The 26857-nt window shown below is 36.5% G+C and overlaps 1 protein-coding gene and 1 pseudogene across 2 annotated transcripts in view; both read left to right on the top strand.

Annotated features, from left to right (window-relative positions):
- MAP2K5 (mitogen-activated protein kinase kinase 5) overlaps positions 1-26857 on the top strand; it is a 239645-nt gene that overhangs the window by 31565 nt on the left and 181223 nt on the right. For both annotated transcript variants that reach the window (XM_016198069.2, XM_016198068.2), the window contains exons 4-8: positions 3280-3349; positions 7762-7802; positions 8789-8856; positions 16486-16534; positions 23510-23574. In XM_016198069.2, coding sequence (XP_016053555.1) covers positions 3280-3349; positions 7762-7802; positions 8789-8856; positions 16486-16534; positions 23510-23574 — 293 coding nt within the window. The remainder of the gene's footprint in view (positions 1-3279; positions 3350-7761; positions 7803-8788; positions 8857-16485; positions 16535-23509; positions 23575-26857) is intronic.
- On the top strand, positions 4296-7619 carry LOC148094098 (large ribosomal subunit protein eL34 pseudogene; annotated as a pseudogene).

The following is a 26857-nucleotide window of genomic DNA, read 5'->3' as shown; positions in this document are numbered from 1 at the left end:
TATGTCATAGAGTAGATTTCTTTACTCTTATTTGGAGGAAACTAAAGTTCACCAAAGTTAAATGACTCTCTGAAGGCTACTACAAGTTATTAAGTGGCAGAGTCAATATTGGACCCCATTTCAAGCAATACATATTTATCAAGCACCTACTATGCGCAGGGATTTGTGTTAGGGGTAATGAAAGCCAAGGTAAGATTATAGAGACTAAACTCAGGAAGTCCTTTAGATATCTTCAAATTATGATTTCATTAATGTTATAATGGTTACTTTTCTGTCTGAACCATGTTAAGTATCTTGGAATATAAGATTTAGGCTTTCCTTTGTTTCATTTTGTTTTTGTCTAGTAGAAGTCTTTGTCATCATTGTTTATATTTTATCATTATTTGGAACAACATTGGAAAGAACCCCTTTAAAGGGAGAATATATAAAAACATTGAGAGGATCAAGATCTAAAAACAACTTGCTCTGTAGCTTATTAAGTGCTGTCTTATATTTGCTCGTGTAAGTCCAAATGAATCCTGTAGGTAGATGCCATCTTCATTTTACAGATTAGTAAACTGAGGTTCATTGTCTCCTCGCTGAGGTCCTGTGCTAGGAAATGGCCCATACTGAGACTTCTGGGTTTGAGTCCTCTAACTCCTTCAAGTTCATTGCTCATTTCACTGGGTAGCATAGGCCTTGTGGCCCATCAGGACTGCTCTGTGCTGGGAGATACTATGGGTGGCTCTGCATTTTATCCATGCCCCTTAGGGAATGCCATTTGAGCAGTAGCCTGAGCTCCTAGGTCTGGTGCCTTGTTGGCAGCCCCCTGGTCCTCTACAGGCCTGTTCCTCAGAGATCAGTTGCCTAGACGAGGCCTGTGCCATGGATTTAATCACCTTCCTTTATAGTTTGTCCTTGATGGTGAATTACTTTGTTGTGTGGAACACAGATTCTCTGTTAATACAAACACAGATCGAACTCAGTATTTCAGCAGGAGAAAATGTTCTCTGGGTTTGGAAGAAATGTAGAAAACAAAACACAAACTCTTAACTACTTGCTTTAGAGAAACTGGCAAGTGGCATACTTAATATTACTGTGACTGAGTTAATCCTATAATACAAAGAGATGTTTATAGATTGCTAAAAAATTCTTACAATGATTATCAAAGTATATATAGCTTACCAGTTGATTTGGCACAGGTTTGAAAAGAAAGGGAAACCATTTTTTAAAATTTATTTTGTGAAGTAAATAAATAAAGTTGGAAAACAGGTCAATTTCATGCATGCAAGGTTTTATAGTAGGAAAAAAATGCATTGCACCTGTTCTGACCCTTTACATTTGAGGTTATTTGTTTTCAAACTTGACCCCAAGCACCAGTTTCAGACAACGCTATAATTAATTTGTTAGACAAAGCATAAGGATATTTTATTTGTTTTGATTTCTAGGACTGTGGTGAAGTAGTAACTGAAATTACTAACCCATTGTACATAGCAGTTAATTAAAGAAAAGCATTAACTATAGGAGAACACCACCACTGCTGTTGTCTTGTATCAGTATAAAAAGGCAGTAATTTTTTTGACAACCACTGATTGGAAAGTTGCTTGCAGCCTTCCAGAAGCAAGGGGGTACATGCTGTGGATCAATAACCGGCAAATTTCCCATTAAAAAGAATACCTGAGCAATGTTCCAAATAGCCACTGGCATCTTAATTTTCCATGGAAACCTCAAACACTGGTGTGCCGAGGACAAGTCATTTTCGGACAATTTTTCCAGACTACTTGTTAACAGTTATTGCTGTCCCAAAAGGTTGACAGCCTACATGATTGATATTTCATTTACTTGTCATCACTGTTTGAGTAATGGCGAGTGCTGTATTTCTGGGGTTTTAAGGAATATAGTCTCCTGAAAGACATTCACCTTAGTATATATTCCAGAGAATGTGTCACATACGTTTATGCTGTTTGTATATAAGGTTTTACATACATAGAAAGAGAGGATTGGTTTCCTCTACAGTTTGAAAGCCCTTGGAGAGCAGGGTACACTTATATCAGCCTATATCTATCAAAAATTCACCTTCACTTTGTTTTTAGGGCAAAGAACCTTAGACTTGTTAACTTTTGATTTCCAAGATGATGTAGAATTTAAGATGTAGAAATAAAAAACTACCTTTATTTCTAAGGGAAACAAAAACTTGATCTTGTAATAATTTAATGTAAAATTGTAATTTTACAGTTATAATTTAATGTAAAAGCAATTAAAAGACATGTCTGTATCTCCTAAAAAGAAACCTAAGAATGTCAGCAAATAATAATGAAGAATTTCCTGAAAATGTAGTAGTTAAATAACATCTGTGTGTTTTTAATATAAAAACAGCAAAGATTAAAGGTTAGTTCTGCTCTGTGACAGCCCCTGAAAATACAAAATCATTGGTTTTCACTGTTGATATTTTGCCACCAAGAACATCACTTTGTTGTTTGTCAAGTGTTAAGGAAGTAAGGACACAGAAGCGATCTCCCAGTTAGGTGGACATAGGCTCATCAGTTAGCATATTAAGGAAAATGGGAATCAGACTATAATACAACCTACTGGATGAATCTGTATTTCTGAAGGAGTGTGAAAGCTTTTTCACTTGGAACTTTATTTTTTTGTGTCCAGAATTTTAACGTGGAATTTGATCCATACTAAAGTGTTTATAAGATTAAAGCATAAAAGGTATGTTTGCTTGAAACTGGGCTGCCTTTTTATCAAATTATCCTGTCAAATTTGAATGGATCGTATTTTGTTTGCTCATTCTACAGTCTCTATGACTTAGATTTCCATTATCTGTGTATTTTATACCCCAATATGAATAATGTTTGATTAACTAACTGGAAAAGAGGTCCAAGCTAAATGCGAGGCATCTTAATTTTGCTTTGCAAAATCCAGAGGAAAAGAACAAGAGGCAATTTGAGAATTTTCCACTAAAATGCTTTGTGTTGTTTTTAATACATTTTATTTTCAAAATACTTACACAGCTCAAGTACTAATCTAAAGTCTTAATCAACAGTTTTACTTTGAAAGATAAATGACAGTGTGGAGGATAACACTATACTGGACTTTCAATCCTGAATATTCACTATAGTCATTTTAATGTGTAAATGGGGACAAAGTATTCTCGAGGCTGATATATATATATATATATATATATATATATATATACCAGCAATTTACAAAAGTGCTATGAATTAAACAACCCGTAAGTGCCTGCTGCAGTATTCATACATTACTGAGTAATCTCTTTCTATAATCTCTTTGCAGTACTATTCCACAGTAATGGAACAGCAAGTAAATGGACAGTTAATAGAGCCTCTACAGATCTTTCCAAGAGGTAATGTTGAACAAATTCTAATCAACAATGATTATTTCAGTAAACTGTTTCATCAACAGTTATGTTTTCCAAAGGTTTAAATGCACATAACGGGATGTTTAGCTCTTAATTTGAAAAAAACAAAAGACGTATTCATTATCGTGGGGATTGTAGGCTATATTATAGTTATGGCAGATAAAATATCTAATTTACTAGAGTAAATTAAACTAACTAGATTGTTTTTTGTTTTTGAAGTACATACTTACATTCGCTTAAAGAACTCTTTGGGGGTCCACATGGTTTCTAAACCAAGGCAAATGAATGACTTTAATTTTGGATATTTATAAATTGTGGCTCATGATGGTAGCCAGAGCTGCTATTGTGGAGAAAGCTTTCAGCTAGTACAGAAGCTAAGGTTTACCAAGGAGCTTTAGGAGAAAAATTTTGGTGGAATGTTTGATGCTTTGTTTTTGGGGGTGGCTTTTTTCTAAATAAGAGAAAGTCCTCATAAATGGAAATTTAATTGTTATGTCTCCAAAAATATAAGCTGATTAAGGTAAGTCTTAGCGAATCACTTGGTCAGTTAATTTGCTTTTTTGTTTTTAGGTTTGTCACTACTAGCCTTATATCAGATATGATTGTTCACCTGTATATAAAGTTCCCTCAAAATTTGAATAATGGAGAAAAAGAACAGTTTAATTATATAAATCATTAAGTCTTTCACCCATTATTCATTGCCCCACTTGGAATCCATGTTTTCTAACTGATGGAACATAAGGAAATTCTCTTAAGTAACTCTTCTAGAAATAACTTAATTGAAATAATTAAAAGTTAAACTTACCTTCGTTAACTGATACTGTACAAATAATCATGGTATGAGTTTTCCAATTAAACATTCTAGACTTTCATTACCTGTAACACTCTGAAGTTTGAATGGCTCAATTAACTAGTAGACTTATTTGCACTGATGAAGTCTCCAAAGGCAGCTGACTCTGCCAACCCACAAGATCTGGGTTCAAGAGCAATGCTGCTTTTCCAGCATTGATGTAGGAGGTGGGATTGGGAGTACTTAGTAAATTATTAACAGTAACTTATTAAAGAGCTAAGGGAATAAAATTGGGCCATTGACAGTGTGTTTGAAACAAGGATTATGATTAATCCAGTTCTGTTGCATTTGAAGACTAAAAACTAAAAAAAAAGAAATTTTGCCGTTTTTGTATATTAGGCCAATAACAAGGATGCAGATTGTTTAGCAATATTTTTAGTGACTGGAGAATTTGGTCAAGTTTCAAAATTGTTTCTATGCAAGGAATATTTTTTTACCAGCTGAAAAATTTCCATTGATTACTTCCCTACTTGATGGCATTATAGTTCTGCTGTTATAGCAAGCCCTAGTATAGTATCCTGGGAAGTTACAGGTTAATGCTGTGGGCCTTTGTTGCTGTCATTATTTTTCAATAAAATGGTTACGTTTTTGTCCAAAATCTTTTCAAGTTTTTTTTTTAATTTTTTTTTATTTTGTGAGCAGTCCCTGTCGGTGTTACTCTCTATACCACTGTACTCCCTCCCATGATAATAACCATTTTTAGACATCTTCTTTGTTCAGGTGCTAATATTGCTTTAAGTGTTATTTCTAATTTCCAAACAGTTTTGCCTATTGGGTATTATTGCTTTCATTGTATAGATAAGAATATTGAAGTTCAGGGAGGTTAAGTAATTTCAGAATCACATAGCTTATAAGTGGTTAATGTACCCTTTGAGTAAGAATTTTGTTTTATGCACAACCCAAGGACATGGACAGTGGTGGCGAGAGGGACTGGGGAGGGGAATGGGACAGAGCGGAATGGGTCATTGGGGAGAAAAAGGGACATCTGTAATATTTTAAACAAAAATAAAATTAAGAAAAAAGAAAAAAAAAGAAAAACAATACATAGATTCGGGGGGAAAAAGAATTTTGTTTAAAATATAAATATAATTTGCAGAAAGTAGAGGGCAATTTTCCTTTTTCTCTTCTGGAGACAGTGACTTCAGGCATTCACAGTGGCCCAGCGTTTGAGATACTGTCAGAGGCTGTCCTACAATACAACCTCTAACAAAACTAGGCTGTCCCGAACCCCTCATAGTAGAATTGTTTACCTTTATGCCAGGAAGGTTGGGAAAGCACCAAAATCTGCATGTGGCATGTACCCAGGCCAATTTGGCAGAGTATGTGCTGTGAGACCTGAAGTTCTAATGAGGTTGTCTAAACGAAAAAAAATGTCAGAAGGGCCTGTGGTGGATCATGTGCTAAATGTGTCTGTGACAGGATTAAGTGTGCTGTCCTTATTGAGGAGCAGAAAATCGTGAAAGTATTGAAGGCACAAGCACAGAGTCAGAAAGCTAAATTAAAAAAAAAAAAAGAATGCTTTTTTGAGTAATAAAAATAATGAAGAGGCTAAAAAAGGTAGAAGGGCATGTAAGTTAAAATATCAGTGGTGTGCATGGGGGTAGTTTGGAGGGGTTTGTAGGAGTGTGGAGAAGAGTGTAATGTAGGGACAAGATACTGAAAAAAGAAAAGAAATTAAATGTGTCACATATATTCCTAGCACAGAACCTATTAGGCTCCAATAAATTATTAAATAAAGCTCCTCCAAACCAAATTTAAATTTTTAAAAATATGAGACTCGGTTACTCTATCTCATGGGTTTTTGTTTTGTTTTGTTTTGTCTTTTTGTCAGGCTGTTGTACAACTCTTTTTAGTTTCTTTGTAGTCTTTTGCTTTTTGTTTACTTATCTACGTCATATATAGATAAGTGAGATTATGTAAACTTGCGTACAATTAGGATATAGACATACTGGATGTATTAATTGGGTCTATACAGTTGGTTAGAGGCTCTCAGACCTTAGATTCTGTGGTCAGGCCCCATGTTAAAAAGAATTTCTGGACTGAATAAGTGAGAAAGACATGAGATAAAGTTTCTGTTCTAGCATCAGATGTCCTCCTCATTCCAAGTAGGATAATTGCTTTGGATGGTAAGTCCTTTCTGTTGTTAAAAAAATATGTTAAATGTTAATAAGTATGAAAATTTACTAGCTTTATAGTAACTTCTGACTCTATAACTTAGGAAATATGAGGTTACTAGGTCTTTTGAATACTAGATTTTCAAAAATCTAGGGTAGATTTTCAGTCATAAAGGTTTGAGAAGCCAGTTGAGGAACGAGGTGGATGTTAAGAGATAAGAGTTGATGCCTGTCTCTGATCCCTTCATTAGGCACTTTCTTACTAAATGAAGTATACGAATATACTGGGTACTTTAGTGGAAATACTCTGAAATGTTGTATTAATGGTCCCTCGAGGACCAAGCATCAAATCTATGTGATTGTTGTTTTGTTCAAAAATTTAATCTCCATTTTAAGGAAAGAAGAGTTGGAGTCTTAATTTTAATGTATTTTAGAAAAACAAATAAAAAATTGTTATTAAGGTTTAGATATATTTTCTAGGAAAATAACATAATAAATTTGAATATACTTGAAATATACAAATTTAAAGCTACTGATGTGCTTTGTAATTATTACTCATATTATTGTTATTAAACAGCTGTATTTCTTGGTGTCAGAAACAGGAAAAATACATGTACCTCTGAGAGAGGAGAAAAAAAAAAATCAAATTCATCCTTCCCCAAACAATCTATCAAAATTGACAGCCCCTTAACATATAATATGTAGGGCACTGTAGTTTTCAGATGGAAGCAACCTATAACATGGGCAGGAAGCTGTTGTATTTTTAACATTTGATGAAGAAGCATTTGCTGAATTGGAAAAATACTAACCTCTAACACAGTATAGTGTCAGGAAATTAATATTATTTTTGTTGGCACTGCTTTATCTATAGACAAATATTAGCAGATGTCAAGATTTGTAAGAAATTCAGTAAAATTAGTGATATCTGTGTATTTTAATAAATTTGACTCTTTATTGCTGTGCAAACTAGCATTATTCAGACTTGAATATTCTATCTTAGAATCTCTAGCAGTCATGTTGGCTTTAAAAGACCCTTCTCCCACTCCTCACCCCCCTAAAAAAACCTAGCTATTTCAAAGTAGTTTAAGTGATAGCAGATATACAATGTAATAGAGTGGGGAAAGATTGCAGAAATTTGAATTATGAAAGGAATATAATCATTTTAGCTCAGTTAACTTGATTTTTATATGTTTTAAGCAGAAATTGGAATTTATATGAGGTGGTGTCAGAAAGCTCTTTGCATTTATAAATGCTCACTCCTGCAAGTTAAAAACCCTGGTTCATAATTCCCACTTTGGGTCTTGGGAGCCACATTTCAATCATTTCTCTCTGCTAATTTTGGTGTCACCCTCATTTCTTTTTAAACGATTCATTTTGAGCAAATTTGTAAATGGCCCTGATGTGTTCTACAATTTAGTCAATTACTGTTTCAGCCTGCAAGCCTCCTGGGGAACGGAACATACATGGCCTGAAGGTACGAATTTCAATAATTGTTTCAGTAAAGTTAGATGGATTTGTAATGCTGTGTTCCACTTATTGAAATGTCAAATAAAACTGCACTTTCTCAAGCTCTGACAAGCAATCTTTTTTTTTTTCCCCTTCTTTTTTAAAATGAGAGGTGGAGGGGGATTCATCTGTAGTATTTGCTTAATATGTATATATATTTGGATACAGGGGTTTTGTTGCTGTATATTTTATTATTTGGAATTGTTTTGTTGATTCTCTTTCTTCACAATGATCCTGGGTACTGGCCTCCAAAAAGATTTATTTTTGTAAAAATACTTCATTTCAGCGATTGATTAAGCACATAAGCATAGTGCTCAGAATACCCCCCTCTTCTTTTGATGTATTTATGCTAGAAACATATATCTGTTTAATGCCTTTTCATTGTTCTATGTACTTTGAATTCTGGATTTCTGTTTAAGGCATTACATTTGAAGGAAAAGCTGACTTTTAGATTCAAACATTTTATAATTAATTACTTGGACTTCATTTTTTAGTGAACATGGAACATTCTACAGCTTTCTGCTCTGTCTTAGAGCTGAAAGGATATGACAGCTTGAGGTTCACTACTAAGCCCTGAATGTATTCTTAATATACTTTTTTGAACATATGGGTCTTGGGTTTTTGTATATGAAACAAAACAAAACAGTAAGTGGGATTTTTTTCTCTAGACTTGAATTCAGTTCTAGACATTGAATTGAAAAGTTTTCCTATTGCTCTCTCCTTTTTTTCAGCACTGTTTAAGTATTTGAATAATGACAGTAATAGGGTATTATGTAATATACAGGTTGTATAATTCTGTAACCTATATACTAAATAGACTCCAACCATGGGTCTATCTAGCAACAAGCTAATTAACCTTCATAGTGAAATGAGAAATTTATGGCAAATTATAGGTTAATTAGAACTGTATCCTCAGAACACAAAACTGATCAAGATTTTTTTCTTTACTTGTAGGTGAATACCCGGGCCGGACCCTCTCAACACAGTAGCCCAGCAGGCTCAGATGCACTTCCAAGCAATAGGTAAGAGCAAGCGAGTGAAGTGTGCCCATTAGCAAGATTATCTACAAAGTTGGGGGTAGGGAAAAGGTGTGTGGGATGTCATCTCTTTCCTATAAGATCAAAAAAATGTGTATGTGTCCAAGAAGAAATTTGACCAGTTAGGTAACCCTAGCTACATATCGACCGAAGAGAAAGACCCTCATAGAGAAAGATGAAATTCAACTTGTTAAACTGTAAATTTTGGTCTATGGAATGGTTTTTCTTCAGTTACCAAATTATACAGAAAATCAATGCCTTTGATTATTTCATGCCTGATGATCTGGCTTATAAATTGTTTAATGTTTTGTTTTTTCTTGATTGTCCATCTTTTAGCAGTATCATTATCTATTAACATCTTAACCAGAACAAGGCAAGGAAAGAGTAAAGTGGTAAAATTTAAATTGACCAGCCATGTTGCTCATTTTTGTATCTTTGGTGGCACAGGGGATTGAAGCTATTTTGGAAGGAAGATAATTTTCATCAGTTCATGCTAACGCCCCACACTATGATGGATACTAGAGACTTGAGCCTTTCAAAGTGTTTTTCTGACAGGTTTGAGAACTTCCAGAGTATCACAGTGCTCAAGTAGAAGGAGTGATCTTCTTAAGCTGATAAAATTCTAAGTCATCTATGTTATACATTCAGTTATTCAGCTAGTAAACATATTATTGTACATGCATACCTCAGAGATATTGCGGGTTCCATTCTAGGCCACCACAATAAAGGAAATACTGCAATGAAGTGAGTCACACAAATTTTTGGTTTCCTGGTGCATATAAAAGTCATGTTTACACTATACTGTAGTCTATTAAGTGTGCAGTAGCATTATGGCTAAAAAATATACATGCCTTAATTAAAAATACTTTATTGCGCCTGGCCGGGCATGACTCAGCAGTTGAACATCGACCTAGGATCCAGGCGATCGGGGTTCGATTCCCAGTAAGGGCACATGCCCAGGTTGCAGGCTAGCTGATCAATGACTCTCTCATCATTGATGTTTCTCTCTCTCTCTCTCTCCCTTTCCTTTCCTCTCTCTGAAATCAGTAAAGATATTTAAAAAAAAAAAAATACTTTATTGCTCTGAGATTCATCAGTATGTTCCACACATCAATTGACTCTTCCTCTCATGAATGACTTCTCTATAGCATGTGATGCTGTTTGATAGCATTTTACCCAGAGTAGAACTTCTTTAAAAATTGGAATTAATTCTCTCAAACTCGGCTAGCTGTTTTGTCAACTAAGATTATGTAATATTCTAAATCTTTGTTGTCATTTCAACAGTCTTCACATCATCTTTACCAGGAGTAGATTCCATCTCAAGAAACCACTTCCTTTGCTCATCCATAAGAAACAACTCCTCATTTGTTAAAGTTTCATCATGAGATTGCAGCATTCACTCACATCTGCAGGCTCCACTTTAAATTCTAGTTCTCGTACTATTTCCACTACACCTGCAGTTACTTCCCCCACTGAAGTCTTGAACTCCTAAAAGTCACCAATGAGGATTGGATTCACCTTCTTCTAAACTCCTGTTAATCTTGATATTTTGACCTCTTCCCGTGTATCATGAATGTTCTTAATGGCATCTGGAATGGTGAATTATTTCCAGAAGGTTTTCAATTTACTTTGCCCAGATCCATCAGAGGAATCATTCTCTGTGGCAGCTACAGCCTTACAAAATGTATTTCTTAAATAAGAGTTGAAAGTCAAAATTTCTCCAATCCATGGGCTGCAGAATGGATGTTGTGTTAGCAGGCATAAATACAACATTAATCTCATTTCATATCTTTATCAGAGCTCTTGGGCAACCAGGAACATTGTCAATGAGGAGTAATATTGGGAAAGACTTTTTTTTTTTGCATAGTAGGTCTCAACAGTAGACTAAAAAAGTATTCAGCAAACCATGTTGTAAATAGACATGCTATCATCCAGACTTTGATGTTTCATTTATGGAGCACTTGCAGAGTAGATTTAGCATAATTCTAAAGGGTCCTAGGATTTTTCAGAATGGTAAATGAGTGCTGGCTTCAACTTAAATTCACCAGCTGCATTATCCCCTAACAAGAGAGTCAGCCTGTCCTTTGAAGCTTTGAAGTTTTCATTGACTTCTCTTCTGCAGCTATCTCATGAACACTTAGAGGCCATTATAAGGTTATTAATTGGTCTAATTTCAATATTGTTGTGTGTCAGAGAATAGGGAGGCCAGAGAAGAGAGAGACACACACAGGAGAACGGCCAGTCAGTAGAGCTGTCAGAGCACATACATTTATTAAGCTTGCTCTCTCATATGGATACAGCTCATAGCTCCCCAAAACAATTATAATAGTAACATCAAAGATCACTTATCACAGATCACCGTAAAAAATAAACTAATAATGAAAAAATTTGAAATATTGCAAGAATTACTAAAATGTGACTCACACAAAGTGAGTAAGTGCTGTTAGAAAAAATGATGCCAATAGATTTGCTCTACGCAGGGTTGCTGCGAACCTTCATTTTGTAAAAACACAGTATCTGCAAAGTAAAACAAAGCACAAGAAAATGAGATATGCCTGTACTTGAAGATCACCCTGAGAAGGTGATTGCTCTGTATGTATGTATTCACATTGGTGACTGACAGGCCAGCATCAAACCAGAAAACCCTTCCATTCTGTGCCCAGGTTTTTCTGGGTTGGAACTATAGCCAGTATTTGCACGGCCCTTTATCACCTGAGATGTAGTTTAGGCTTCTACTTTCCCTTTCATACCCCTCCTTCCCCTCATAACCTCAAGTCTTGTTTTTTTTGCCAGGGGACTTTACTGTAGGTAATTTAAAGTCTCTCCCTCTGACTGTATCTTTACTCTCCTGTCACCTCCCCAAAAGTCACTTCCTTGATTGCTTTATTGTAGTATCAGTATATCTATCCACCAGCTTTCCTGCTGTGAACACAGTAGTCTTAAAGTATGTTTTCTTCTTAAACAACTCATTCTGTCTTAAAATACAGCCTGGTTATTCACCAGTGAATCATCTGTGTTGTGATTCAAGACGGGTTAGGTGTTTTACTTCCCATTTAGGGGCTTGGCCCTGCCAGGCAATGCTTCCTAACTTCTTTCTTATTGGGCATGTGAGCCATGGTCCAACAGAGTAGAGGCATGGGGACTGAGAGTCACCTATTACACTCAACTCAAAGAGGGTAGGGCATTTAATTAGTACCACTACTTCCAGAAAAGATTTTCAGACAGACTGACCATGAGCCTTGAGGAAAAACTAGGACTCTTGTGTTTTAGATCAAATTTTATTATGTTATAAAAAGAGGCTAGAGTTGAAAAAGATGGAAAGACAGAAGAAACGGGATAACTTTTCAGCTCTCTCAGGTTTCGTTTTAACAACATGAGTGAATTAGGTTGGTTTTTTTTAAAGTATCATTTATATTCACAGAGTATTATAAAATCTTCAGGTTGGACAGAGACTGTCTGATCCAGTGTTTCTCAGCCTTTTGTTGCAACATCTTCCCTTAGGGTGTGACAGCTTCCCAAATAGTGATAGTAGTTTGCTCCAGTAGTGATTTCTGTTATGGGAGGAATGCAATGTGAAAAAGCCCTGCAGGTGATTTTAATATGTCACCCTGGGTTGGCCTTGTTCTGTGCCTCAAGTTGATAACTAATCAACAGTATTTACTGAGTGTCTTCAATTTATTAGATGCTGTACTACGCACTAGGGAGTACAATGCGGTCCTTGTCCTTTGGAACTTCCTATATTATTGGCACACAGACCAAAAAAAATCCCAATATACAAATAATTATACTTTATAATTAGTTATAAAAGAAACAAGCAAGTTTTGAAGAGAGAGCACGTGAGGCAGGAATATGTTTAGATTTAGACTAAGTGCCCAGGGAAGACTGGGAAAGAGTGACCATCTCCAGAAGGATGAGAAGGACTAGCCACATCAAGAGCCAGAGAAGGGCATTGCAGGGGGAGGGGAGCGCATACATGAAGCCCGGGCTGGAAAAGGAGCTCATCATGTTTGGCTGGTGTACAGGGAGGGGTGCTGAGTTGGAAGGCATGGAGAGAGGGGAGAAGAGCTGGTAGGCAGGAGCCAGATCATGCGGGCCTTGTGTTTGAATTTTCCCCTCAGTGGATCGGCAGACCATTAGAAGACTTTCAGGAGGAGAGTGCCTTGGCCAGCTCTGTTTATAAAAGACTCTGTGTGGAGAATGAGAAGGGGAAGCTCCAATCTGATCCTGCTCTCTTTAGGTGCTTGAATTCTCTTTGCCAGGTGATCATCCAGGCTCTTCCTGAACATCTCTATGGCGGGAATGTGCTTTATTGGCTAAGGCATCCCCTTCCGTTTTCATGTGACTAAATCTTAGAATGTTCTTTTTTGTGAGTTGAGATTTGTCTCCCTTTACTACCCACTCAAAGATTTGGTTTAGCCCTCAGAACAGGGCTGTTCTCTCTTACAGGTGATTACTCTTCCACTCATCTTCCCTCTAAACATACTTCTAGATTTCCTATCTTGGTAAATTCTCCCATATCTACCATTTGCTTATCCCAAATGACCTGCCAGTCATCCTGCACTGCCTCCTGGGGTTCCCTTAGCCGCATAGGTCCCTACCTTCGGAATCACTGGAGTCTGTCTATTTCCCAGCACCCCTTGTTGCTGTAAAGGTTGTTCAGGCTCTAGATCACTGCTACAGCCTCCTAATAGTTTCCTCCCTCCAGTCTTGCCCCACTGAAGTTCTTCCTTCACACTGCAGTCAGAATTATCTTGCTAATGTGAGTTCCGAGCCCATCATTCCCCCTTTTACTGCTTCTCACAGTCTTTAGGGTGAAGTGTACCTGCCACAGCAGGTGAGCACTGGCCTTTCACATGTGGGTCCTCTGCCCATTCTAGCCCCCTTGCCTGCCACTCGGCCCCTTCTTACCTGATATTCCAGGTTTGCTGATGAGTGTGTGGTGCCTTAATGGATCACGTTTCTCACTACTGGGGGTTTTCACATCTACTGCTGCCTCTTTCCTGCCTTGCTTCTCTTTTAATCCCCTCCTCCACCTTCATTCTGGCTAACCTTGCTTGTCTTTGACAAACAAAGCTGTTTGTTATCTTCTTCTAAAAACCATCCCTGATTATTATGCACTTCCCAGTCTATACCAGGCACCCCTTCTGTGAATTCCCATAATCCTCCTGTGCTTGCCTTACTGTAGCAGTTAACACATTGTATTATAATCACTTCTGCCCCCATAGATTCTGTGCTCTTTGAGGACAGTGACTGTTACATACTTATTGTGGAATTCCCAAATCCTGGCATGATGCTTGGGACATAGGAGATAGTAATGCTTGAATGAATGAATGAACAAACAAATTAGCTAACTAATTAACTAACTTAGATTCCCTTTAAGTCTTGCCTCTGGATTAAATTCGGCTTTTCTGATATGACATTATTTCTAGTCCTCTCACCCTTTTACTCTTCTTTGGATGTCTCAGTGTCCCTCTTAAAGTATCATAACCAGGTTATCACATTTAAAAAGATTTTAAAAGTGATTTTTAAGTCACTGTGACCATACAGATAAACAAAATATCGAGTAAACTATGGCACAAAGGAAATGCCAGAATACATAGATATAAGTTTTTGCCAGACAAAGCTGATAGCCAGATATTGGCATAATGAATGAAATCAGCTTTTTCCTCTGTTACTCTCAAAGCATGAATTGATCTTTGCCTTAGGTAGATGGCTTTTTATTAAATTGAGCTTACTAATCCACATGGTGTTCCTGGGCCATAACTATGGAATTCAAGTCCCACTGCCAAGGCAATGTCTTCCCCAAACATCTTAGTTTTCTCTTTCTATAAAATTAGGATGATTAGACTTTCCATCTATCTACCTCTGATGTTAGAAGATTGATGGAGTTGTGTTAAGGAATCACGCTTTGTTTCTTGGATGAAAGGCATTTTGTAAGTGCAGTGAATCAAAATGTTATTTCAAGGTGCATAATAAAATGGAATATCTGTGGAGAAACATTGCCTGGGCATTGTTTGGTTATTTCTGTTTTTACAATAATTGCAACTCTTAAATTGGGAGTCATCTGTGGGAATAGAAGAATCTAAATGTTTCTCAGGGGAGAAAAGGGGTGTGTGTGTGTGTGTGTGTGTGTGTGTGTGTGTATTAAGAGAAGTAGACTAACTTTGAGCAAGGTCTGTACCTTAATTTTTTAAATTTTTTAAAATAAATTAGGCATAACTATACCCCACAGGCCAGTTTTCCTAAACTCATGCACAAGGGTATAGTAACAGCATTGAGCACAGGGCCTGGCGTGATCATCACTCAGTAAGTGGTAGCTGCTATTACTATGTTTTTAACTGGACTGGTTTTAGGCAGTTTATTTTTTGGTATATGTTTTGGCTTTAGTTCCATTCTACAAAATTTGTAACTGCCACTCTAGTGCATGAATTCTTAGACTTGTGAGGACATTATTAAAGTTTAGAACCTTCGGTTGAGGTCATGTTTTATAAAATCTGGGGAAAGTAGAGACTAAGGCTTCATAGTCTGCATTTGACCGCAGCAGAAATATTTAGGAAGAATAATTATTACTTGGAATAGTATGTGTGGCCAAACTTGAAGTCTGAGATTTTCTCAAATATAACTTACTAGAGGTACCAAATGAGTGTGTGTGTGAGGGAGACCAACATATAATAGCAACCAGGACACTGATCACTATTTATCGAACACTTAGCAGGTGCCCAGTCACATGCCAAGGGTGGGAAGAGAATGGAGTATGTAGATAGGTGAGTGGGATGTGGTCTGTGTTCTCAGGGGGCTTTCAGTCTCGGGGGAGGTGTGCTGGGATGAAAGACATCTCTCTACACAGCTGACTGACACAGGGAGGAGAGTTACTTTGGAAGTTGAGGTTCAGAGAGAATAAATAATAACCTGTCCCAGTGAGTACCAGGATTTATTTCGACTACACATTTGCTTCCCAGGAAGTGAATTGTAACTCTAACTATAGTAAAAGATCAGGATTTAAAGGATTTTATCTTTTGAAGTTCTGTAATCTTTGTTATGCACACTCTAAGAGTGCATTGTTAAGTACTTTGTATTTAGCAGATGAAGAGTCCACATAAAGTAGCCACTGAAAGGCTACCCAAAGGCAGCAGAACTAAAAGCCAAAAAAAAGTCACTGAAGCAGTCTGTAATATTCTAGCTCCATTTTGACTGTAAGCTTTTTTATTTTATTTTTATTTTTTTAATATATCTTTATTGGTTTCAGAGAGAGGAAAGGAGAGGGCGAGAGAGAGAGAGAAACATCAATGATGAGAGAGTCATTGATCGAGCCCACAACCCAGGCATGTGCCCTGACGGGGATTCGAACCCCGATTGCCTGGATCCTAGGTCGACACTCAACCGCTGAGCCACGCCTGGCCAGGCTAGGCTTTTTTATTGCTTTAAATTACTAACGGGGTTTCAGTCTCTTTAATAATAGCTTTGCCACTTGGCCAGTTACTTTTGAAAAAACATTATACAGGGTGAAGGATGTACAGAGTTCAGCCCCTACATCTGTGTTTTACTCTGGAATTTCCATTGGTGTTCAAAGGTGTCGATGATCTTGCCAGTAAAAATTATGTCTTCCCTTTTCAGCTTAAAGAAGTCTTCTGCTGAACTGAAAAAAATATTAGCCAATGGTCAGGTAAGTGTCACTGCATATTAATATTTTCAGATAGTAGTAACTTACTACTGTCTAGTTTTTATATCCATAAACTTAACAAACATAAAGAATCCGTGAATGTCTTCTTGTCATAAATGAATTACTTGGCTTAATTTGATTGGCAGAACAATTTGCAGCACGTTTTTCAAACTGTGCTAATGGGTTTCACTCCCAGCAGATTGAAGTACCATGCACACACCCTGCTGCCTTCTCAGTTTAAAAAAAGTTAATCAGTTCTGAACAAGTGTGTCAACCCATGGGTTGTCGAAATGGCCCTGTATCCTGAGGTGACTGCTTCTTTCATTATCTTTGGGGAGAAAAAATAAACCAAACTGTTACTTTCTCACCACAGCACAGTTCTTTTGTCCTGAAACTAACACTGGCTTTTCGGGGAAAGAGAATAACAGCAGATCTTTAGCATTTAAAATTCCTAGGCTTTAGGATCCCTGGTTTGCCTAGTCCACTGACCATCTTAAAGCTGCATGACCTAACCCATCCAGGGAGGGACAGACAGGCCTACAGGCCACTTATTTCTCACTAATTTTGATTCAAGTAAATGGACACATCTAAAACAGTATAGTGCTTTTAAACATACACTGGTAAATTAAGCTACCTACAGGGTCCTCGATTCTTCAATAGCAACATAAATGTGTTTTAATGTTTGTTATAGAGGAAGCCCTTTGATAGCCTTGGAGGCAGGCGCCTGTCCATTGCGATTAAGCCTGCCTATTAGGCTCTATTGACTGAGACATCTGTGTCACTGCAAATAAAAGACTCTTATTGATTTTCTTAACTGCTGTTCACTTCCCGTCCATGTTTCGAAGGCTGAAATCTTAATTATCTCAGATGCTTATTCAGTGCCTTCACACGCTGACCTCTCCAAGCCTCATTGGCATTTCATGAATCAAGTACTCGTAGTGTAGCATGTCAAGAAGACAAAGCTGGGTCCTCACGCTTGTCCTTTAATATCACCTGTAACTTTGTGACCTAATAGATGTGAGTGCCTTAAAATGGTAACTATATGGTGGTGCCCTGTAAGCCTTCCTTATTTAGCGCACAATCCCTTGAATCCAGTTAGAAAAAGTAAGTTGGTCTGGTTTTGACATCTGATAGTCATCCAGAATGTGTGATTTCTAGTCCTTACACATTGTATATACAGCTAAGGCAAATCTGGTGTTGTATGTGCAATCTTTATGGTCTCAGAATTTTAGATTGTATTTATCTAACGTTTTTAACTTTAAGCAGTCAGAGGTTTGTTTAGATTGAGGTTCATAAGCATGTCCCTCTGGAGCCCTGTGTGTGTTCAGAACCAATATGAAACAAAACTGGACTAAAAGCAGAAATGTTGAGCTTAGGATATTTATGTATCTTCAACATGTTATTACTAATTGTAATTTATGTACAGGTTGCTTGTATTCTTCAACTGGAAAATATATTTCAGAATTGACGTAAATTAAGAAGCTTTAACTACATTTGTTCAACCCAGGCAATGGAAAATAACCTGTCATAGATTCCCCTTTCAAAAATGAAAAACAGTTTATTTCCACTGCAAAAATGAACATTCAGAAATGTTGCCAGTGTTTTGACAACAAACCTAGTATCATAAATATCTTAGTGGTCTCAGTTATGAGGTTCTCTTCAGTGGAAGATTGCCATGGCAGTAATTTTGACGCTTAAAGATTATTTATTGCTTTCCCTTGGGAATGTGATAACCCCACATTAAACAGTATGGTATTTTCTTTCTCTTAAGAATTAGTCTTCTTTATATTTACTTTCATTCACAAAAACAAACAAAACAACCCTCCTTCCCCACTATTGGAAATCTTAAAAAATACCCCTTTCTTCTACTAATTCCTCAGTTCCTTGGTGCTGTAGGGTAACTAAAGAGTGAGTGAGATTGCATTGCAGCGAGGTAATGTGCACAGTTGTGGGCATCAATAAATTTCTGGGCTGAACACTGACACCACTTGATATGGAAGATGTAAGTCACATTTAACGATACTTTAACACTTGAGCATAGTTTTTTTAGTGTTTTATGCTCTCAAGCATTAATAATGATTTGCCTTTCCACTAGCCTCCACTTAGATTTAATAAGGAATTCATATTAATCATTAAAAGAAAGGGACATGATTCTTCAAGATAATCAAATATTGACAGGTTAGAAATAGCTTTCTGCCTGGGTTCATTGATATAGGTTATGTGATATAAATATTTATTTCTTTTCTGTCACTCAGAGTAAATGCCACCAATTGATTCAGCATTGATATAGTGTCAACAGTTCATAAGAAACATTTGACTGGCTTGTATTTTCCGATTAGTCTCTGCTCTATAAAGTGGGATTTACTAAATCTCTCCAATTGTCTGCTCATAGAGTGTGACTGCTTTCTGAAACCATTATTGCTTCGATTTGTGAAGCAGAGGTCTAGTGATAGGACTAGTTTCTGTCAGACCTTTACATATAAAATAAGGATTAATTGAGCATTTTTATTTTAATGATTTATAAGCGATAGGTACTGATTCTTCTTAACACAGACAATAAACAAAGGATATTCTTTACTGATCCATAATTGAGTTCCATTTCATTTTTCCCATTAATTTCATTAATATTATATTAAATCAAGCACTTTTTAAAAAGTTTAACATTTAGTCGTTGGAATAGAGACACCATTTTTCTGTTATTGCTTAAATAGAGGATTCCTGAAGGTGTTTTTGGCATGCTTTATTTAGAACTGTAAATCAGTACCAATTATGTGTTTTCTGGATGTGCTTTTCCCACTTCAGTTTTAGTGTGCTATCATCTGTTTAACATTGGCCCTTGATTTGAAACTGATTAAAAATGGCCCAGTAGGTCAATTTAAAGGATTTAAAAAGTACACAGTTTCTCCAGGTATGTGTAACTTTGACCTTTGCATTTCTAAAGTTATTTTTCCTCTTTTTATTTTTTAGATTTTTGTAGGATATTTTGTGACAGTATTTTCTTATTCCTAATAAAGCAAGTATAAATGTACTGACAAGTCACAGATCTAGAGCTAATTCTGATCCTTATGCATGTTTGGCTGGTATTTTAAGAACTTCAAATGCCTTTAGAAAAACTTTAAAATTAGCTTTAAAATCTAATTCTTACCAGTTTATAAAACCCTTAGATTCTTATGGTTCATCTTAGATCCCATATGAAGACCGAAACATAAATGAGACTGTGTATGTAAGTCCAGACTGCACGACACCCTCCTCTACCCACACAAACACAGCCTTCTGCCCTGGTCGTCATATCCACATTTCTTTCACAGCACCTGCCTCTCTTTCAGCAGGAGCAGGGCCCAGTGCCAGTCACTTCTCCCAGGTCATTTGCCGTCTTGACACGTAATCATAACTCATGGCTTTTTCTTTCTCCACCTTCACGTCTGTTATTCTGCCTTTTATTTGCCTTTTTTTTTTTTTTTTTTTTTTTAGTGAAAATAAGGAAACTGAGTTATATTTTAAATTTATTTTGGGATCTTTATTGAATAAAATTTTTATTTCACCTCTTTTCTATGTAAAGAGCTATGGGATTTTAAAACACGTAATCATAACTCATGACTTTTTCTTTCTCCACCTTCACATCTGTTACTCTGACTTTTATTTGCTTTTTTTTTTTAGTCAAAACAAGGAAACTGAGTTATATTTTAAATTTATTTTGGGATCTTTATTGAATAAAATTTTTATTTCACCTCTTTTCTATGTAAAGAGCTATAGGATTTTAAAAACAGTTTTCTTCTTAAAAACAAATAGCATAGCTAATGAAATTGCTTTTCAGTTGTGAGTGCCCCTGAGTTGATTGTTTTCCTTCCTGTGGACCACTGACCATGGATGGCGAGGCTGACCCTCCGTACTCAAACATGATATCCACTGCTATCATCGAGCCTTGAGCAGAGCATATGAAAGACTGAGTTCTAGCCTTGACTACTTGTTATTGACTAGTTATATGACCTGCATGAATTGGGCTAAGTGCTTAACATGCTGTAAAATTCTGTGGTTATGATATCTGATCCTAAGTAGCATATTATTTGAGTGTTGTACTCTGTAGCTTTTAAATCCCACTTTTATATCATAATGAGCACTCTTCCTGTGCTTCATTTTGAAAGTTGGATTAATATGCTTATCTAAACTAGAACGGCAAAAATGTTACTGTTTGTTAATCCCTTTAAAGATTTTTCATAGTTGAGGTCAATTAAAGTAATACATTTTGGTCAGAGCTTTGAAATTCTGAAAATTTTGTTTGTAATCATTTCATGAGGTCAGCTCTAATAGTTTTCCTTTGTGAAACTTTTTAACATCATATTTATACCATATAAAATTAGAAAATTCAAATAAGCAAAAAAAAAAAAAACTCTGATATTGTAAAATGTAACAATCTGTTAATGAGTTCATAGGTCAGGCAAGGGTCTATAAAACTTTAAAACATCATAGAAACACTTTACCCATTTTTTAATGGATACTGTCTCTTTAAGTGACATTGTTCTAGAACTTGTTCAAAACCATTTTTACCTTTATGCGACATTTACAATCTTCCTCATTATCTGAGAGATTCCAGATTTCTATCCTTGAATTTGCTTATGTAGCACACACACAGAGACATGCACACACGCACAACATAGAACATTCCCTATCTTCTGACTGTTTTGGATGCCTACCACTCCTGCTTAGGTTGGAGTGCCAGGAATGCTGGGTGGGTGGCTGTTCCCCTTCTCTTTTCAATTTAGTGGGTAATAGAGGTAAGAAGACTATGATGTCAGGATTATAATGATTGAAGCTGCTCAGAGATATGCCATATTTACTCCTGTGCCTTCACTTCCTCCAACAAAATACCACAGAATCAAACCCCCTCCGAAGTCCTAGGTCTATCCCAGTGTATTACTGGAATGTATAATATCAATATGTCTTGGTATGTGTATTTTTCTGAGGTTAAACTCTTGGTCCTTTTACCAGGAAGGCCCTGATGGAGTGATGGAGGTGGAGGGGATATGACCACAGATTGCACCCCTCCAGAGCTTGCCTCCCATGTACTCCATAGCTCCAGCTTGAATACCCTTATTCAGAATTTGTGGACTTGAGTGAAATATCTCTCTCCTAGAAATTTACTTCAAACCGTGATGAGGGTACAGCTTGTTAGGCAAGGTAATGATACAAATTAAGTTGTTAGAGTCATGTTTAGACTACCTAGAGAAATGTATTAGAGGAATTAGCCTATTTGTACCCACCAGTAGATACTGCTGTTTATGTACGTGTCCTTTATACCCATCCATCAAAGTAAACCCAATAGCAACTCTGCTAGTTTAGCATCTCAACTTACTTTATGTGCTCCTTTTGTTAATGCTGCCTTAAAATTTATCATTTGGTCCAGAATAATGAGGTTTTCTTTTCTTCATGCCACATGAAGGTTAAAGTATGTGGGGGTTTTTTCTGTATTAGTAACAGACAGGTGGTGAAGAACAGAATTTCTCTGAAATCGGGAAATAGTTGCCAGTTTTTTTACTTGTCTGTCATTTCTCCACTGACCCTAAATATAGTAATTAGCTAATTGCAAATTGCATCAATCAGGTCGTACTACAATTAAATTGGGTGCAGAATTGGCCTTCACATGTTAATCTGTCAGTATTCTTTTAGGGGTTGGCAAAATGGCTTGAAAAGGAAGCTAGCTGTTTCTGTTACCTGCACTGTACTCCTAATTATTACAGCTCTCCGAAGCTTCAGCCTCAGAAATGTATAGAAGAAAAATATTTCCCTTGATAAATGAAGCCTTGCTTTACTCAATTGGTGGGAGTTTAGAGTACAGCAAAATAGTTAAAGCTTTACTATAATAGTCTGAAAGCAAACTATTTTTTTTCCAGGTGATATTGAATTAAAAACTCCATCCATTTTCTGCCCATGCAAGTCAGTTCAATTCCCTGGAAATTGATTTTTTTTTCAGGGCTTAGTATGGCTTTTCCCAAGCTTTAGCTATATGGAAAATAACACCTTTATTGAAGCCACTTAGTGAACAAAGTTGGCAGTTAATTTTTAAGCAACTGGACCAGTGTGTAGAAAATTGCTGAATGCACCAAATATAACCTGACTAGTCTTAAAGTAATTTGATAAATAATTATTTAGGGAGTTCTTTAAAACTCTACAACATTATTTTGTGGGTGCTAAAATAATTTACTACTATTTGTGATACAAATGAGAGTAGTATCAGTGGTATAACAGTTTTACAGAACCTTGGAAAATGTGTATGCCGTTTTATATATTAAATTGTGGAAATGACTTTAGTTTATAAGAATCACATGCTTATATAGCTTTCCTTTATGCATTGTAATATTTGACTATGTGTGCATTTTAAGTGCATGGATTTGGACTTTTCCATCAGCATAATATGATTTCTACCCAGTTATTGCTGTATACTAATTTATCATTTCCAAAGAAAAGCTATATCTACTCTAGGAAAATCATTAACATTACTCAGTTTGTTTAATGTTAATTATAGGGTCACCTGAGGAGTTTTCAGGGACTGATTTATTTACAGATCGTGAATTAGATCACTCTGTGTGTGTGTGTGTGTGTGTGTGTTGTCTTCCTAAGTTTGACTTTGGTTATGTGCAGCGCTATTTGGCATTGGTTATATGGAGTACTGGAGACTGTGTTCTTATCGGTATCTCTGACCTGACCCTTTTGAGCTATGTTATATCATTCCATTTTGACACCTTTTATCAAACTTTAATGAAATGACCCAGGCAAACAAATTGTCATTAAACTTTCCATCACTTTGTCCCTTGGTATCGTCTTTTATAAATTGGACAGCAAATGTTGTATTGATCTTCTCGTTCTTGCAGCTGAACTTGAAATGACCCAGACTGCTTGTTGTTTATGGCCCAGAGTTGCTTTTCCTTGACATTTCCATCCACAGCATGACACTCTTTTTGTTTTTCTTTCTTTCTTGTGGAGATGAATGAACAAGACATACGGTATCGAGACACTCTTGGTCATGGCAACGGAGGCACAGTCTACAAGTGAGTAGTCAATTTTGTTTAAACTTTCTATCCACTTTTGCCACATGTGGGTATCCAAGTTCTCCTTGGCAAAGACTTTTAAATGACCACCAGTGCTTAAATTTTATTTCCACATTTAACTCCAAAATTCTGCAAGGCATCTATTTTTCTCAGGAATTGCTTGGAAAAGTGCATCTATATAGCCTTTTTAATATTTCTGAGTCTGCATCTCTCCAGGGTGAGCTGTTAATAGTCCACTATTAGCAAGTGTACCTTTAACTGGCCTGAAATTTAATGCATTTTTTTCTTTGCTCTTTAACATCAGGATTTTTTTTTTTAACTTGCCAGCACCCTATGCTAGTCTCCTGTAAGTTTACAACTATGCCCAGTGGCAGACAAACCTTACAAATACCACTGCTTTGCCCTGTGTCAACACTGTAAGTTATTAAAAAGTCTTCTTCCTGCCCGGCTGGGTGTGGCTCAGTAGTTGAGCATTGACTTAGGATCCAGGAGATCACGGTTTGACTCCCAGGCAGGGCACATGCCCGGGTTGTGGGCTCGATCCCCAGTCGGGGGTGTGCAGGAGGCAGCCGATCAGTGACTCTCTCATCATTGATGTTTCTATCTCTCTCCCTCTCCCTTCCTCTCTCTGAAGTCAGTAGATATATAGAGATATAGATATATATTTTAAAGCCTTCTTCCTGTTGTATTTCCTTCTCTCTTCACCCTGCTCCCCTGAGAGAATTTCTACACGTTATGAATATGTTAAGTTATAAAATTCTCCCAAATTCTAGTTGCAGTGATCCTACCCTAAAGGAGTGTTCATTTTCATATTAAAAAATGCTAACCATGAAAAATAGTTATCTCGACAGGGAAGTCTTTCTTATGCAGTAGTGCAAAGTTTAAACTACATAATGTAATATCTGGTACTTAATAGTCTGCAATGGTGTATGAAAAATATTCCACCAGGAATTAAAAAATCCATACTCTGTAAGAAAGCCCTGAGGGAGTAATAAAGCTTTCCTCCAGAGAGCTGTTCTCCACAGACATGCTAACCCTGCATCACGTTATGATTGTGTTTTCACCTTAGATATTTTAGCATTGATATTAATATATATTGTCAAAGTTGTAAAATAATTTATTTTCTAATTGGTTACTAATGCTCTCAGAATTTTAAGTTCTAACTAACCACATGAATACAGGTAAAAATTGCTCTATTGCCCTATGATCATATAGGGTCACATTCTAAAATCCCAGAACCACCTCCACGTATAGATGCAGCCTTGGCATAGAATTAATTTCCTCAGGGTTAGAAGCCCCTCAAAAGTCAAAAGTCAACTGTTTCAGTCCCTCACCCAGGGCTGAGTCCTCTCTGTAGGTAGAGCCAGTTCAGAGGATTAAGTAATGACATATTTCTTATGCAGTCCTTGGGTCTTGCCTTTAAAATGTTTGATGGCTAATGTGTCTAATGAGTTTCAGGCTACTATTGGCCTTCCCTGGATCTTACTAGCATTCCCAGTCATGCAGCCCCCAATTCTGCACAAAAGCATCTCTTCATTTTATTCTTCTCCTCCTTACTCTTATCTGACTTGAATTTTGACTCTGTTCTGAAGGTTCTTGAGTTCAGGTACCCTTAAAAGGAGAGAAGGGACATACATGTACACTCGCTTTCCTTTTCTTGATTTCCCTGGAGGGAGAAGTTTTTGAAGCCTTAGCCTGCCTTCTTCATGCTTTCATGCTATATCCAGTTATAATAATACAGGGAAGATCTCTAGCAACTCTTTGGATTCCTTTTTTTTGGCTTCAAATGGAATCCAAAAACATTTCTTTAGACTCCTAACCCATTTCTTATTTGTCCTATTTCACCAAATGTTTCACTGTCAAGCATGTTTGTATTTTTTAATTGAAGGCCTATTGTGAATTTATTATCCTGGCTTGTTCTAGAAGGTAGAAGATATAAGACCACCAAACCCCAGCAGATAATTTTTATTAGAAATATTCTAATGTTAAAATTCAAATCTTTTACCTTAAAACACAGGTTTATCTATTTAAAAGGGGGGGGGGGATGGAAGTAGCATGCCCACCCAACAAGGAAAAATTACAACAAAATTATGCTAGTATTTTTAAAAATATTTTTAATTGTGATAAAATGCATGTAACAAAATTTACCATTTCACTCATTTTTAAGTCTACAGTTCAGTGGCATTAAGTACATTCACATTGTTTTGCAGCTATCAGCACCATCCATCTGCAGAACTCATCTTACAGATTTGACACCCTGTACCCATTAAATAGTAACTTCCCATTCTCCTGGTTAATGTTGTCTTTAGCCAGAAGCATGGCTAGAACTTCTCCTTTTATTATGACCACAATATCCAAGGAAACATCCTCCCACATGTCCTTAGCCCAAGTTCTTTAATTTGCTGGAATGCTGCAGTGACATTAACAACTTATCCTAAGAGTTCATTTAGCTGTCATTTCTTAGGCTCAGTATGCATGTTGTAAGATTTAATGTTTTTGACAGTGATTGTTTATGGGGGGTGAGTGGCAATATCATGATTGTTTTAGTATTTTATTTTGTATAGTTGATTTCTTATGAAAAGAAGGCATTTCAGTTATCTTATTGCCTAGGCAATTGTTAAGGGGAAAGGACATGACGATACCAAATTGCATAACCACTTGTCATTGATCACTGGCCTTCATTTCTTTCTGGGCTTCACCGTAAATTGTTCTTATGTCCCTGGCTTTTAGCTCAGCACAAAGAAATGGTATAATCATCAAGAAATGAGAATCCACTTTACTAAAGTCTCTATAAAACCAAATGTCTTATGTGTTATGATTGACTTTCTCCTACAATAAGTTTACCTTAATGGTGTTGACTATAAAAATTGTGATTTTTTTCCAAACAAAATGATTACATTTCAGGCTATGCTACATAAACTAGATGAAGAAAATATTGGAAAATCCACTCATTGGTAACAAAACTGCCTAATGGGCCTATTTAGTTTTTTTCTTATAAAGTATAATAAAGCTAATAAATACAAAGCGAAAGTTTAACATTTCAGTCTTATTTGCTCCACTTGATGGGATATTGTGATTTCAGGGGATAAACTGCAATATGTATTAGTTAATAGTTGGTGACATGTTCATCCCTTAAGTCTAGATGTTCTCCCCAGGTATGCAATATGAAATCCTGGGCCAGGCATTTAAACCAAGTGTGGAGATGTGTGGAGTCCCCTGCTGAGCTATTCTCTATATTAGGATAGTGACCTAGGCAGATCATTTTAAGTTGTTATTTCTTGAA

Source organism: Miniopterus natalensis, chromosome 1 (genome assembly GCF_054644295.1).
Source record: "Miniopterus natalensis isolate mMinNat1 chromosome 1, mMinNat1.hap1, whole genome shotgun sequence".
Classification (NCBI taxonomy): domain Eukaryota; kingdom Metazoa; phylum Chordata; class Mammalia; order Chiroptera; family Miniopteridae; genus Miniopterus; species Miniopterus natalensis.
Note: the sequence above shows the minus strand (reverse complement) of the source record. Positions and strands in the feature narration are given on the sequence as shown.